At 46.2% G+C, this 15,547-nt stretch overlaps 1 protein-coding gene across 3 annotated transcripts in view; it reads right to left on the bottom strand.

Annotated features, from left to right (window-relative positions):
* Window positions 1–5,154: 5,154 nt before the first annotated feature.
* Window positions 5,155–15,547, bottom strand: part of col18a1a (collagen type XVIII alpha 1 chain a) — a 101,012-nt gene continuing 90,619 nt past the window's right edge. For all 3 annotated transcript variants that reach the window (XM_066686578.1, XM_066686575.1, XM_066686577.1), the window contains 16 exons: window positions 15,107–15,142; window positions 14,957–15,010; window positions 14,778–14,849; window positions 14,613–14,678; window positions 14,448–14,478; window positions 13,495–13,548; window positions 13,282–13,307; window positions 13,058–13,186; window positions 12,563–12,716; window positions 12,392–12,456; window positions 12,025–12,153; window positions 11,867–11,899; window positions 11,111–11,680; window positions 8,430–8,627; window positions 8,135–8,250; window positions 5,155–6,618 (listed from right to left, as the gene is read on the bottom strand). In XM_066686578.1, coding sequence (XP_066542675.1) covers window positions 6,405–6,618; window positions 8,135–8,250; window positions 8,430–8,627; window positions 11,111–11,680; window positions 11,867–11,899; window positions 12,025–12,153; window positions 12,392–12,456; window positions 12,563–12,716; window positions 13,058–13,186; window positions 13,282–13,307; window positions 13,495–13,548; window positions 14,448–14,478; window positions 14,613–14,678; window positions 14,778–14,849; window positions 14,957–15,010; window positions 15,107–15,142 — 1,947 coding nt within the window. In that variant the 3' untranslated portion in view covers window positions 5,155–6,404. The remainder of the gene's footprint in view (window positions 6,619–8,134; window positions 8,251–8,429; window positions 8,628–11,110; window positions 11,681–11,866; window positions 11,900–12,024; window positions 12,154–12,391; window positions 12,457–12,562; window positions 12,717–13,057; window positions 13,187–13,281; window positions 13,308–13,494; window positions 13,549–14,447; window positions 14,479–14,612; window positions 14,679–14,777; window positions 14,850–14,956; window positions 15,011–15,106; window positions 15,143–15,547) is intronic.

Below are 15,547 nucleotides of genomic sequence, written 5' to 3'. Positions count from 1 at the left end.
AACTTGAAAGTGTTTATTCACTGTGTGAGTTACCACAGATGGTTATTCAAAGGTTGGGTTATTTAGTTTTGTGTAGGGTGACCAGACGTCCTCTTTTACCCGGACATGTCCTCTTTTTTAGACTTAAAAAAAACGTCCGGGATTTTGTTTTTCTAGAGCTGACGTAGAATTTCGAGAAGTTTCGTTCACAAACTAGTCCCGCCCTCCCCTACTCCGTTTGGTTCGCTTGAGTGAGAAGTGGGCGTGGTAAAGTAGCCTAAAATCTTCTGATTGGACGGTCTGACTGTAGAGCTACCGTTATTGGTCGATAACCTTCTCTGTAAACATTTAAATGGTCAGTCTGCACGTCAGTAGTCCTTGTTTACATCAAGAAAAGCTCATGTACCCACCCTCATCTCGAGCAGTTGTGCCGAAACGGAAATGCAAGTTCTCGGATGAATTAAAAAAGAAATTCCCCTGTTTTTTTTTTGTGTGAAGGACCTAAAAGCACACATAGGTTCAGCTAAGAATACAACGGCAACGAGGGGCGAGAGCTCATCACCCCTTAACTAATCTAAAGCTAATCCTTTTTCATTTGTATACACTGGCTGACCAAAAGCCTCCAATATTCTACAACTTTACTATATGTTCTCTGTAGCTCTACTATTACATTTAGAAAAACAGATTTTGCTAGTATGGGCCCTATAGTTTGGAACTGGGGGGGGGGCGAACTCAGAGGAATTTGGGATGGAGTTCGGAGCGGTTTTGAGCGTGTGTAGAACCAGGCCCCCCCGTTAGAAGATTAAATTTAGAAGAGGGAGGAGATGGGAGCGACTTGATTGTCACGGAGATTACGTGAGGTTGAAGGGTATAAATAGGCCTGGGGGGAGGAGTGTGGGCGTGGCCCAACTCCCAAAATTGTGTTATAGTATAACTTCAATTTGATAGTATGGGCCACGCTCTATAGGTTGGAACGGGGGGGCGAACTCAGAGGAATTTGGGATGGAGTTCGGAGCGGTTTTGAGCGTGTGTAGAACCAGGCCCCCAAAAGTTACAGGAAAGCAATACGTTGGTGAGCTTCGAAGAGATCACGGATATGGGTGCGGATGTATAAATGATGTGCTTGGGAGGTCCATCGGCCGAGTGACTGAATGGTACGATCTGAAAGGCCTTGATGGTAAGCTGTAGAGGCAGCACCGATCCTGGAAGAGTGAGCGGAAAATGTGATGGGTTAAGATTACTACGTGAAAGGATTTGTCGTAAGTGGGACTGAAACCAGTGGCGACCAAACCTGATTCAGTTGTAAACAATGGATCGGATTGGGAGGTACCTTGAGATAATCTAAGCTGGAGGTAGCGTGTAAGAGGTTCATAGGGGCTTAAAGGGGAAGGGAGTTTAAAGAGAAATATTTGAGAAGAATTGTGAAATTGGAAATGAGACAGAGTCAGCAATAGAGTTAATGTGACCAGGAATGTAAACTGCTTTTAATAGAAATTGATGGACGACTGAGTGCCAAGTGAGGTGGCGGACGAATGGCATGAGACTGAGTGAACTGGAGCATCCTTTATTAATAATATGAACAATTGATTCATTATCTGGATGGAGAAGGATGACTCGGCCAGTCCATTCATGTCCCCAAAGAACTGCAGCAATGACAGCAGGAAAGAGTTCGCGGAGCGCAATGGAGTCACCGCAGTCTAGCACTAGATGGGTGAATTGATCAGGCCAGGAAGATGCGAACCAGTGTCCCTTGTAAAAACCTCCACACCCCACGGACGGGGCTGCGTCGACGAACAAATAAACGTCCTCTGGGTTAGCTAGTGCGTCATTATAAAAAAAGAGATGCCATTCCATCTGTGGAGGAGGAGCAACCAGAATTGTAGCTCTGAAGCGCAGGCTTGGTCCAGGGAGATTAACTGAGAGAGAGAAGAGGCCGAAGAGGCTAGGTGCAGCAAATGAGAGACGAAGGAACGACTTTGTGGGACAACACTCATGGCGAAATTAAGATGCCCCAAAAGGGAGAGGAGTTGTCGTTTGGTGACACGCTGAAAAGTAAGAAATTCAGGGAGGAATTCAGTAATGCGGGCCAGCTTGTTGTGTGGGAGTGAAGCACGAAAAGAAACTGAATCCAGAAAGATGCCCAAGAACTCAAGTGAGGTAGCGGGGCCAATAGTTTTCTCGGAAGACAAGGGAATGCCCAGGCGATGGAAAGCGTAACCACATCAGGCTCTGATTCAGCAGAGAGAAGGTTGGAGGCATGGAATGAGGAGACGGGCAGAACCACCAAACCTGGGGAGAAAAACAATAGACCATCAAGGAGATAACATACGAATGCGAGGTCAGGGTGGCGCGAGAGGCAGCTTGCGAGCTCAGGAACGTTGACAGGGGTGGAGAGAAAATGGATCAGTCAGCTGTTACCGAACTTAGGCGGCCGCTTGGTGCAGCTTGGCCGAGCGCGCGCTTGACCACAGGAGGTGCATACATGAAGGAACCTGCAGGAAGATACAAAGCAGCCAGCGGAATGTAAATTATTGCAGATCATAGAGCCATTAAGAAAGAACAAGCGTCTACCGCGGGCATCACGGGAGCTAGAACAGGTGATACGCTGATTGGGGGCCTGGTCAGGGATGAAAGAAAAATTAGGGCCTGGAGTGGGCGCCAGGTTGACCTGGGAGCACGCAGAAGTGGGATGAGAAGGGTTGCCGCACAACCCGCAGGAAAGTGCAGTTCGGCCAGCGAAAATGCGGCAGTAGAGCTCCAAGTCGAGTGCACCCCAGTAGGATGGAATATTCCACTGTTGCAAGCAGGCGGCGGCCTGTGCGGAGAAGAGCCGATGGTAGTCGTAAAAACCAGAGCCTCCGAAGCGGACTGCGAGGTCGAGGATGTTGGAGAGGTAATCGTCCAATTCCTGCCTGCGGGCAGGGAAGGAGGAGCACACCACGTCGTGATAGAGGGAAAACGCGAGTGCGAATTCAGAAGTTGTGAGGAGCTTGGAAGCTCTATGCTCTGAAGTCTTCAATGAAATGGTCACATCCCCCACGTCAATGGAGCGGGGTGCTGTACAGGAAGCAATAGAGAGGACAGGTCAACGTCCGCACCATGGAGAATCCGCTGACGAAGGGTAGGCTGCACCAGGGGTGGATTGAATACACGAGCATTGGGAGGAGGAGAAGCTGGAGGGGTGGTGAAGAGAGAGAATGTGGCGTCAGGAGCTCGAGAGGTTGACTTGCAAAACCTGCGGAGAGAGAATCATTATGATAAACAACGGGATACTGCGTGCCCGTGAGGGGTAGGGGGTGATAAGGGAAAAAACGGGTAGGTGGAAGAAGAAGTAGCAGGGAGAGAGAGAGAGCAGGAAGATCAGAAGCACGTATAAGGGGAGACAAACGAGAAACAAACGGAAGTTGGAGCAGGGTCGGGCCCAGTAGTGCAGACAGGAGCCAGATCTGTGGCACCAGCAGGGGGCACTGAGCTGGTGAGCGGGGCCCTTGCGGGGGTCGCAGGTGCAGGTGCAGTGACGTCATGGCGCGATGGCGTAGGTTGAGCGGGAAAGACCCCATCCTCCGGGGTAGAAGCCGAAAAAAGGGGGTCCCCTTGTTGGCTGAACGAGCGAAGGGGATACCGCGCTCTCGGAGCTCTCTCTGGAGGCCCGCCACGGTCCAGTCGGAGATGGACGTAGAAGCGGGAGAAGCCGGATCGGGCCGTACTCGTCCGACGGTGAAGGAGGGCTGCCGAGCGCGATGGTCGCGGCGATGAGGTCGCTGGGGAGGAGGAGAAATCGGAGAGGAGCGGCGTCCGCGCGCAGAACCCGCGAGTGTGGAGCGGGAATGACGAGAGCGTGCGGAGGAGCAGCTGAAGTGGCAGGTGAGGCAGGCACGACGACTGCCGAACGCAGTCTCTTAGTGCTGATGACAGGGGTGGCGTTTGGGCGATCGAGTAGAGGAAGGAGAGAAGAGCTCGTGGTCAGAAGCGAGCAGGTCGAGATCCATGGTAGCAGTTGGCAACTCAGTGACGCAAGCAGGAAGCGGAAGACTAGCGACTTGATTGTCACGGAGATTACGTGAGGTTGAAGGGTATAAATAGGCCTGGGGGGAGGAGCGTGGGCGTGGCCAAACGCCCAAAATTCTGTTATAGTATAACTTCAATTAAAGTGGGCTATCCAGGAAAAGCAACAGGGTACACTACTATTACGTTTACTGTACACTGTTGCTTTTCCTGGATAGCCCGCTTTAAATCTGTTTTTCGATATTCAAGACCCATAAGACCCACTGCAGAGTATGTATTAAAGGAACACTATGTAAGATTTGGGATTTTGGCTCCTGGGGCTCCCCCTAGTGTAATTCACTGTTACAGAACTGTACTGAAATCAATAGAGAGGGGTAGTGAGTGGATCATTATCTATTTATAATTATGGTAATGTCATTGGCCAGCTGGGCGGTGGTTAGTAGTTTTAGTTTGAGAGATTTTAAAGTTTTCAGTGTAAAAAATGTGGCTATTAGCATCCTGTGGGACTAGAGTTTTACAAACGCATACAGTGTAGCAACTATGGCTAACTTTACAAGGTGTCTATAGTATGTTTGTCAAATACAGTGTTCAGGGAGTGCGCACAGTGTTTAAAACTCTAGCAGCACTCTTGTGTTCAATCCACTTGTACCAGGACAACACATGACGACCATCACATCAGTGTCACTGCAGTGCTGAGGTGGATCCATCGCCCGTACTTTACATGCTTTGGTGTTTTGGTGTGGTCCTGACAATTGAAAAACAAGGTGCACAAAGTATGCAGAGCAACAAATGGAAAACAGACTCTAATTTCATCATCATCATCATCTTTTTTGCCACTAATCCGTTTCAGGTTTGTGGGGACTCTAATTTTAGAGCTAAAATGGGCACCTATATGGTAAGTTGCGCTGAATAAACGGATAATTAATGTAGTATATTAGAGTATGTGACTTTTTTTTAAATACTGGACTGTGATTGGTTCAAGATCATTTATGTTCAGAACTGAGCTGCAAGATATGACTTAATGCTTGTTAATATTAAGATATGACTTAATAATTCCAGATGTTTTAAAAGTAATACTGTAATAAGGTCTTCACAAAGGATTTCCCATGAATCTGTAAACACAACGTTTCAACCCAAGAAGTAGGGAAAAGCACAGTCCATTTTTGTGAATGGAGAAAAATCATTTATTCAGTGCCTTGAAAAAATGGTGGAGCACATAAAGGTTACAAAAAACAAGGCCACAGGGTTGTACTAAATCATCACCTCTACCACTGAGTCAGCATCTGAAATTTCACACGGGTCTAAGATTAAGTGTCTTGATAAAGTACATCTCTGACCCTCCAGCTTACTCTCACACAAAGCAGCACCAACCCATTTTAAAACAGTGGAGTATGACTGGGCTTTAGAACCGGAAACTATTAATCATTTACTGAAAAAAAAAAAAAAACATTTTAATAACCTTTTAACAAACAAACCACTTTGTTGTTTTTGTTTTTTTACATAATTTTATCATCTTTTATATTCTATATAAAACTGCCTGGAATGAGCAAGGAGATAATAACCTGAAAAAGAACCATTTATGAACATTTTTCATATACATTTGATCCCACACATACAACTGAGAAATACTTAAGAACCATCTCAAATGTGTTTGTATTGTACACAATTCTTTTGTGGCTAAATATCAAAATATTCAAAGAATCACAAAACTATTTTTGTTTGTTTGTTTGTTTGTTTGTTTTCATCAGAGTATTTGTAGTTCTATTTTAGTTTCACACCGTTACCTGTGTATATACAAGCCATAAGCTACAAATAGTGCACACTAAAATAGCATTAAACATGTATTCTAATTTTTTTTTTTAGTTTCAACTTCGCCCTGGTGTTATCTTTACTGTAAAATAAATATTTACTCTCTGTAAATTCAGTTTTTTTTTCTTTAAACCTTCCCTGCGTCTCCACATCCAACAATCCAATGAAAACTGAAGCAATAAACGAAACAGTTACAAAAAATACGGAGCTAAAACGGGTTAAATATACTAATAAAGTCATCTTATAAAGAAACATTGATAAACAAAGAAAAAACAAAAAAAACAACATGAACAACCAACATTTCATATACAATTTTTATATGGATACAGTTAAAAACCTCTCGGTTGGCTTCTCTTCTCTGGTTGAACGGGAAAATATGTGCCAATGCCGTGAGACATGACCAACACTAGTGTGCTCGGCCAGTCTCTTTGGCATTATGGAGGGAACCAGAGGACAGTGGGTAGCTTCTCTGCCGTGCAGACCCAGCCGTTCTTTTATTTATTTATTTATTTATTTAAGTTTAGACGCAGGGTGCTTTTTGTGGTTAAAAGAATGTCCTACGTGGACAATGAACATGGTGTTGCCTAGTGCTTTATGGGTCAGACAGATGTTTACTTCTTGGACTGTGTTATGTAGCTGTTCTCGATGCACAGCACGATATATGACCCAGAGCAGCTGCTAGGTGTCTGCTGCAGGAGCTGCCCAGCCTGCAGAGATGAGGCCAGTCCCATCACCGCATGGTCAGACGTCCTCCATGTCTCACAGTAGTTATCGGTCTGCCGATGACCCTTCCCATTAGAGCCGTGCCAGATCATCTTCTCTGGCCTGGAACACACAAAGCATTACACCGCATAAAAACCCTGCATTTTACACATACAGTCCATATACAAGACACAATGGATGATGTCTTGAAGTGAAGGTGACCGAGGTAATGTATAGCACAGAAATGCTTTTGCCTCACTTCGGGAACTCAGGTCTAAATCCAGGTGGAGACAAAAGCATGTATTAACTGTAGTGGGGAACTGCATGGATTTTTCTAAATTCCTGTACAATTAAGCCTTAAAAATATTAGTTTGCAATGATGTAGGATATAGGAACACAAGTCCTTTCATGCCTCCAGATTGTATGGGAATTGGATGGAATAACATCTGTGAGGCGTGTGGTGTGTTCTCTCTGTGTCTGGGTGGGTTTTCTACAGGTGATTGTGAGGAGTGTGGTGTGTTCTTCCTGTGTCTGCGTGGGTTTCCTCCGGGTGACTGTCTGTGAGGAGTGTGGTGTGATCTCCCTGTGTCTGCGTGGGTTTTCTCCAGGTGACTGTGAGGAGTGTGTTGTGTTCTCCCTGTGTCTGCGTGTGTTTCCTCTGGGTGCTTCGGTTTCCTCCCACAGTCCAAAAACACACGTTGGTAGGTGGATTGGCGACTCAAAAGTTTCCGTAGGTGTGTGTGAGTGAATGTGTGTGTGTTGCCCTGTGAAGGACTGGTGCCCCCTTCAGGGTGTATTCCCGCATTGCGCCCGATGATTCCAGGTAGGCTCTGGACCCACCGCGACCCTGAACTGGATAAGGGTTACAGACAATCAATGAATGAATGAACGAATACAAAAGGCAGTACGTTGGTCCGTAAAACACAAAAAGCATCCGTCAAATCTTGGTATTCAGTGTCCTGACATTGTAAACATCGAGAGACTTTATGTCTTGAGTGTTTCTGTTGTGTACACCCTGGGTTTTATGCAAGTGATAGGAAGATGTCCGGCCACTGTAACTTTGGACATTTAGTCGGTTCCTTGACACACTCGCCCAACAGTGAGTACGGGTCAGGACACCTCACCCCATTACTAAGAGTTAGCTTATTAGTGTAGGACAACCTCTCTTTTACTCGTAAGCTAATAAAATAACTGGAGAAAGCATCTTGATTAGCCATATTCCCATTTTCCTACACCAGACACCACTAGACTCACTGTGACATTCTGCCACCAATATAGCTCCTCCCACAAACCATGTAATTTCTGTTTACACACAAAAAAATGGTGTATTGTGAATAATGATATACAGGCTGAAAATTACTGTACCTGCACTCTCATAAAGAAAGGGTCCCAAGTGGTTCATTATATGGATCTATGGTCCTTTTTTTACTTGATATGAAGGTTCTCTAAACCCTAATATGGTTCATTAGACTTGTATTTCTCATCTCATGAACAAACACTTTCTGATATATTTATCTGGTTGTTTCATCAGGAACCCCTGTGATAAAAGTGCACTTTTTAGGTTTATAATTACTGACCCTAGCAAATCAGAACAGTTTGATATGTAAACTGAGCTTGAATGGCAGTCTATATTTCTCACCATGCGCTGTCCCTGAGTATATCTCGGCCATCAAATGAGTAGATAGGAGCATTGTTCTTCATTCTGCCCTCAGAATCTCCAAAAAGAGAGTCCCAACTGCTGAACAGCACTTGGTCCTACAGAAAAAAGCACCAATTCAACCGTAAGATGTTATCAGAAAAAGCCTGGAAGGGCTTGCACTGCTACAGTCGATAGTTTCTGGAAGGTAAGCTTTAATAAGTCTGAATATTATGAGCTTATGTTGTTATCTGTTTTAAATAACTGATTTTGTATGCTGGTATAGTGTTAACTGTACCTTGAGGTTGACAATGGGCAGTGTGGGCCGATCAGATTTGCGCACTATGCTGTAGAGATCCTGAAGTTTGGAGGACAGGAAGGCCCTGAACGTGCCCTTTAGACCCGCAGCCCGAGCCTGCTGGAAACACATGAAGTCGGCCCCTCGGATCCCTCGCATGTTCCCCACCTGGGGGCTGTTCAAGGCGATCAGGTGCAGCTGTTTAAACAGAGAGAACATATGGGAATTTAAGACAGCCAACTTCAGGCAAAACAACTTCAGCATGCAATTTAACTGGAAGCAGAAATCAGTCCAAGGCAGGGGAGTATCTCTGCACTAGAGTTCAGTCAGTAATTAACTTAATTAAATGTATTCATCTTCTGTAACTGCTTCATACTGTTCAGGGTCATGGAGAGTCTGGAGCCTGCACTGAATCAGGAACACAGACTGGACAGGGCACAAGTCCATCACAGGGCTTCACACACTCATTCAGTCAGTCACACACACACAGCTATGGGCAATGCCACACAGCCAATAAACTTAACAATACGTGTATTTGGACTGTTGGAAGAAACTGGAATAGCTGGAGAAAACCCACACAAACAAGGGGAGAACACACCAAACTCCTCATAGACAGTGTGACCTGAGGCAGGGTAGTGTACATTGGTAGTGTCTCTGGTCCTGGAGGTTGTGGGTCAGAGTCTTGCTCTGGGTGACTGTCTGTGAGGAGTGTGGTGTGTTCTCCATGTGTCTGCGTGGGTTCCCTCCGGGTGACTGTCTGTGAGGAGTTGGTGTGTTCTCCCTGTGTCTGCGTGGGTTTCTTCCAGGTGACTGTCTGTGAGGAGTGTGGTGTGTTCTCCCTGTGTCTGCGTGGGTTCCCTCCGGGTTACTGTCTGTGAGGAGTGTGGTGTTTTCCCTGTGTCTGCGTGGGTTTCTTCCAGGTGACTGTCTGTGAGGAGTGTGGTGTGTTCTCCCTGTGTCTGCGTGGGTTTCCTCCTGGTGACTGTATGTGAGGAGTGTGGCGTGTTCTCCCTGTGTCTGCGTGGGTTTCTTCCAGGTGACTGTCTGTGAGAAGTGTGGTGTGTTCTCCCTGTGTCTGCGTGGGTTCCCTTCGAGTGACTGTCTGTGAGGAGTGTGGTGTGTTCTCTCTGTGTCTGCGTGGGTTCCCTCCGGGTGACTGTCTGTGAGGAGTGTGGTTTGTTCTCCCTGTGTCTGCGTGGGTTCCCTCCGGGTGACTGTCTGTGAGGAGTGTGGTGTGTTCTCCCTGTGTCTGCGTGGGTTCCCTCCGGGTGACTGTCTGTGAGGAGTGTGGTGTGATCTCCCTGTGTCTGCGTGGCTTCCCTCCGGGTGACTGTCTGTGAGGAGTGTGGTGTGTTCTCCATGTGTCTGCGTGGGTTCCCTCCGGGTGACTGTCTGTGAGGAGTGTGGTGTGTTCTCCCTGTGTCAGCGTGGGATTCCTCCGGGTGACTGTATGTGAGGAGTGTAGTGTGTTCTCCCTGTGTCTGCGTGGGTTCCCTCCGGGTGACTGTCTGTGAGGAGTGTGGTGTGTTCTCCCTGTGTCTGCGTGGGTTTCCTCCGGGTGACTGTATGTGAGGAGTGTAGTGTGTTCTCCCTGTGTCTGCGTGGGTTCCCTCCGGGTGACTGTCTGTGAGGAGTGTGGTGTGTTTTCCCTGTGTCTGCGTGGGGTTCCTCCAGGTGAGTATCTGTGAGGAGTGTGGTGTGTTCTCCCTGTGTCTGCGTGGGTTTCCTCCTGGTGACTGTCTGTGAGGAGTGTGGTGTGTTTTCCCTGTGTCTGCGTGGGTTTCCTCCGGGTGACTGTCTGTGAGGAGTGTGGTATGTTCTCCCTGTGTCTGCGTGGGTTTCCTCTGGGTGACTGTCTGTGAGGAGTGTGGTGTGATCTCCCTGTGTCTGGGTGGGTTTTCTACAGGTGATTGTGAGGAGTGTGGTGTGTTCTTCCTGTGTCTGCGTGGGTTTCCTCCGGGTGACTGTCTGTGAGGAGTGTGGTGTGTTCTCCCTGTGTCTGCGTGGGTTTTCTCCGGGTGACTGTCTGTGAGGAGTGTGGTGTGTTCTCCTGTGTCTGCGTGGGTTTCCTCCGGGTGACTGTCTGTGAGGAGTGTGGTGTGTTCTCCCTGTGTCTGCGTGGGTTTTCTCCGGGTGACTGTCTGTGAGGAGTGTGGTGTGTTCTCCTGTGTCTGCGTGGGTTTCCTCCGGGTGACTGTCTGTGAGGAGTGTGGTATGTTCTCCCTGTGTCTGCGTGGGTTTCCTCTGGGTGACTGTCTGTGAGGAGTGTGGTGTGTTCTCCCTGTGTCTGCATGGGTTTCCTCTGGGTGACTGTTTGTGAAGAGATTTAATTCTTCCCATGTTTCCCATTTGCCCCACTCCAGAATTTTCTTCCTGTTCCCATCATGCTTGAGTTTAAAGGAGCAAACCATCATTATCCCTCCCCATGGTTCTTCTTTATTTTGTAAACTTTATGCTGACACCTGGATGAGGCAGAGATTCTGTGTTTTAAACATGTCCGCCACTTATGGGGGACCCACACTAGGGAAATTATTTTTCACATCATCTGACCAGCACTTCATAGAAATTAATTATTTTAATAAATTGTTCCTTCTTTTGGGTTGTAAACATGACTGACTGCTCTTTGTAAGGAGTTGTACAACAGAAAAATACTGCTAAACTATTAATTAGTCTGAGCTCACCCCTGGTCCTGATGTGTGCACGTGACCCTCAGGCTGGACGACGGGAAGGCTGGGTCTGCGGGCTGGTGTGATAGGATACCTCTCTGGCTGCACTGGGCTGTAACTCTGATCCGTGTGGGTGGGGTACCGAGGGTCTGGCTGGGGTTGGTACCGAGGGTCTGGCTGGGGTTGGTACCGAGGGTCTGGCTGGGGTTGGTACCGAGGGTCTGGCTGGGGTTGGTGCCGAGAGTCTGGCTGGGGTTGGTGCCGAGAGTCTGGCTGGGGTTGGTACCGAGAGTCTGGCTGGGGTTGGTGCCGAGTGTCTGGCTGGGGTTGGTGCCGAGAGTCTGGTTGAGGTTGGTATCTCTGATCAGGGTGAGAGGAGTAGCGAGGGTCATATCGAGGGTCAGGACCGATGCTTCCAGTCTGAGGTGGCTCTCTGCCAGGCCTCTCTGCTGGGTGACGTGCCGGAGGCTCGATGGGTTGGGTGGCAGATCCACTGTGGGAGAAGTGCTCTGCTCCATTACTGGCAGAGTGGTCCTGGGAGTAGTGGACCACTGGAGGTGGCTGCACTGCTGCCACCTCATTGTCCTGGAGAGAACACCACCAAGAGAGAGTAATAATTTTATAAAGTAATACAGGCATACTTCTTAATACCAAGCTGCTGTGCTTTTGATTCAGTGCCAGCCACATATTTTAATGCTAATGTGGTTTTCTAAGTAATAGCCAAAGGTGACAAATTTAGCACACTCTTTATTCAGATGTAAAACTACTTACCAGATCTCGGTAGAAGGGGCTATAATCTCCGAGCTGCAAGTGAGGAGAATCTTCGTATTAAAATATGTATCAAAGAAACACTGCTTATACGTCAATGGATGGATTTACACAACAAATGTTATTTTCCAATGCACAAAAGGTTCTGTAATGCACTGTACCATGACTTGTCTGATGCCGTCCCGCACTCTGATATAGAGATCACTTTTTTCTGTGATGTAAATGAGCATTCCCTCTGGTTGTCTAGGCACTGTTGCAAGCAGCAGATCATATGACCTTAGTATCGTCACCTACAACATATTACAGAATCATATTAGACAATCTGGTTAGAATCATTGGTCCAGAAAACTGGATAATGACACAGAGCGTAAACCTGTTTGGTTGCTCAGAACATCATTCATTACACTAAGTGAATGTTCTATGATTGCTTCTAATCTTACAAACGACATGCGCCAAGCCCCAGCAATGTTTGACAAGGTCATCAACATATGAATATGCATAAATGAGCTCTTCTAGCATGCTCCTTACCCCAGTGTTTTGGCCAGGTGGTCCAGGTGGACCAGGGGGACCAGGAGGGCCAGGAATGCTGAGTGCTGAATAATGGAAAACATTGAATGTCAAATTCCCCAGTAAAAGTGCATTCTATAGATGAAGCTGAAGATATTCCGTGTGCTTGTAAAAACAGATATTTTGACTCACAGGGTCTGTATGCTCCTGGCAAAGAGGGTGAACCAGGTGGTCCAGGAGGTCCAGGTGGTCCTGGGTTTCCTTGCCGTCCTTCATAACCAATACCAGCAGACCCTGGAGGACCCTGTGGACCAGGGGGCCCTCTGACAGAATCTCCTTTGGGACCCTGAAAAAATAGGTCAACATGATCAGTGAGATCGTTTCTATCACATCACAGACTAGAAGTGTCCACCTAAAATTCTCATTAAAGAGTCGCCATCCTAAACTTTTCTTGAACTTTTTTGTTTTCCCTCAGGTCCGCTTCTGACATCAGTGTAGGTTTCTGTATCAAAACTAATGATAATCAATTGTATTGCACATCATTTTGAAAGCAGTATAAACTGAAACATTCAACAAAATGTTAGATGTTTGATTTTCCATGCTGTATGTCCTTTAAAAAATGGATTCATGGTCTAAATTATTAAAGAAATACATAAATGTAGTGTTTCCCATTCCCAGCGTTCTTACAGGAGGTCCAGGGTTTCCAGGAGGTCCTGGTGGTCCTTCCACGCTCCCAAAGCGAGGATCATAGAAGCTGGCCGGCTCACCCTTTTCTCCTTTAGTTCCATGTTCCCCTCGCTCACCTTTCAGCTCATTCTGTAAATACAAATCACATCACACACTTTGCTTTTGTGTTTACAGAATCAGGCAATTGTACTCTGTACAGATACAGGACACAGACTATAACTGACCTTCAAAGTGTAAATGTCAACGTTGCCTACAAAAAGATAAAAGAGTATTTATTAGTAGAATTGAGGATAATACTCACAGCAAGTTTAAGGTTCGAGGTTTTTTTTTTTCTAAATCTTTTTTTGTGAAACCAGGCCCTGACTGTAACCAAAGTAAAAATAACCATTGGTTTAATGTGTAACTGCTTTTAAGAAATAGAAGAATTGGGGATTTACCTTGTGGTCCTGGGAGACCAGGGGCACCACGATCTCCCTTCTCACCTTTCATAGCTACAAACACAGAAGTACGAGCAGTCATTTGACCAGTTAGTGGGGCTTATGGATTTAAACCTAGCTGACTGCCATAGAAATTGAGATTGAAATTAAATTCATACTTTATGGTTATTGTACAACACTGCAAAGGAATTTGACCTCTGCTGATAACCCATTGGTGGCAGTGAACACACACACACACACACACACACACACACACACACACAGGGCCAGTAAAATCTAATGTGCCCAGGGAGCATTTGGAGTTAGGTGTCTTGCTCAAGGTTACCTCAGCTGTGGATTGAGGGAGGAGGTCAGTGCTATTCATTCACCCCCTCCCAAATTTCCTCGCTAGTTTAAGGGATTGAACCAACACCCTTCCAGTCTCAAGTGTGGATCACTGACCATTAAGTCCTGGCCAAATCCCAAGGTGTTCCAACTGATACAAGCCATACATGAAGTAACTATTCCACAGTTGTGGCATGCTCCAGTCATTGTGAACATTTGGTGTAAGGTGGTCCGGATATTTGACCTTAATCTTTACTTGTCTAGACATTCCCAAAAAATCAGCCATGTTTAATTTAATGCTGTTTTTAGTCTTTGCTCGTGCAAAGTGTCTCTGCGAAGTCCCCAGTTTAAAAACTCATTGTCCTTGAATGCAAGTGTCAGACTTTAGTGTTTTAAAAGTCTTTTCAGAATCTTCCAGAGTTTGTTTAGTTTAAATGTGGATAAACATCCAAAAATCCAATAACAATAACCAGAAATCAATGGCAGATTAAATGAATGTGTGTACATCACTGATACTGTTACTACTACTAACATTCTTTGACACAGCAGCGTTATCTTCGTATTCATCGTTTTGCCTCTGGCAAGACTTTTTTTTTTAAAACAACTTAAAACTATGCAAAACAGCGTACCTGGATACACCCTTCCGCTATCTTCATATCTCTGAAATGAAGTGCAAAGAAATTAGATAATCAAGCCTGTATCTCTTTGCTTGTTCGGCATGTAAAGCACTGTTAGCACTGTTCACACATGAATTACAGCTTATCTGATTTAAAAATAGAAATAATCCCACTTACACCAAATCTGTCCAGAGGCCCGGAAGGGCCCGGGGGACCAGGCGGCCCTGGAGGGCCTGGTGGACCCTTGAAAAGTTGAAAAATAACATTATTAAGCTAAGAGTTCTCTTTGCCCGTAGCAAGCAAATATAAGCATTACGCCACCACCGTGTATTATGTCCTTACAGGGTAGCCATATCCGGAACCTGACCCTGGCTCTCCTTTTTCTCCTTTATATCCGTTCACACCTGGTCGGCCCTGCAGTGACACCACAAGGTTATTCAGTCTAAATCCATGACTGTGAAAAATTCAAGCACAAAATAATGTAATCTCTCAGAAATGAGCTTCAGAAGCGAGGGACTCACAGGTCTGCCTGGCATCCCGATCTCCCCCTTTAAACCAGCAGGACCCCGTGGCCCCTGCACAACAACACAGCCACAGAGGAAGGTTAATTACAATCTGATCAGTGACATTTGATCAAACCAGAGAACCCTGATAATTTAATATCAACTCACCATAGGTCCCATTGGGCCATGAGACCCTTGATCACCCTGTGGGAAAAAAAATAACTCCATGTGGTAAATTATTTCCTGATTTTTAAGTTATAGGAATCTCTGCAGATGATAAAAAGAATCATTTTAAATATTTTATTGGTAATATTTCTTCTTTCTAGCTCTGAAAAACATGCTTATATCTTACATTTTAATTTCATTCATTCATTATCTGTAACCCTTATCCAATTCAGGGTCGCGGTGGGTCCAGAGACTACCTGGAATCATTGGGCACAAGGCGGGAATACACCCTGGAGGGGGCACCAGTCCTTCACAGGGCAACACAGACACACACATTCACTCACACACTCACACCTACGGACACTTTTGAGTCGCCAATCCACCTACCAACGTGTGTTTTTGGACTGTGGGAGGAAACCGGAGCACCCGGAGGAAACCCACGCG

The sequence above is a fragment of the Hoplias malabaricus genome, chromosome 12, assembly GCF_029633855.1.
Source record: "Hoplias malabaricus isolate fHopMal1 chromosome 12, fHopMal1.hap1, whole genome shotgun sequence".
NCBI classification, from domain to species: Eukaryota; Metazoa; Chordata; class Actinopteri; order Characiformes; family Erythrinidae; genus Hoplias; species Hoplias malabaricus.
This window is presented reverse-complemented; position numbering and strand designations above follow the sequence as displayed.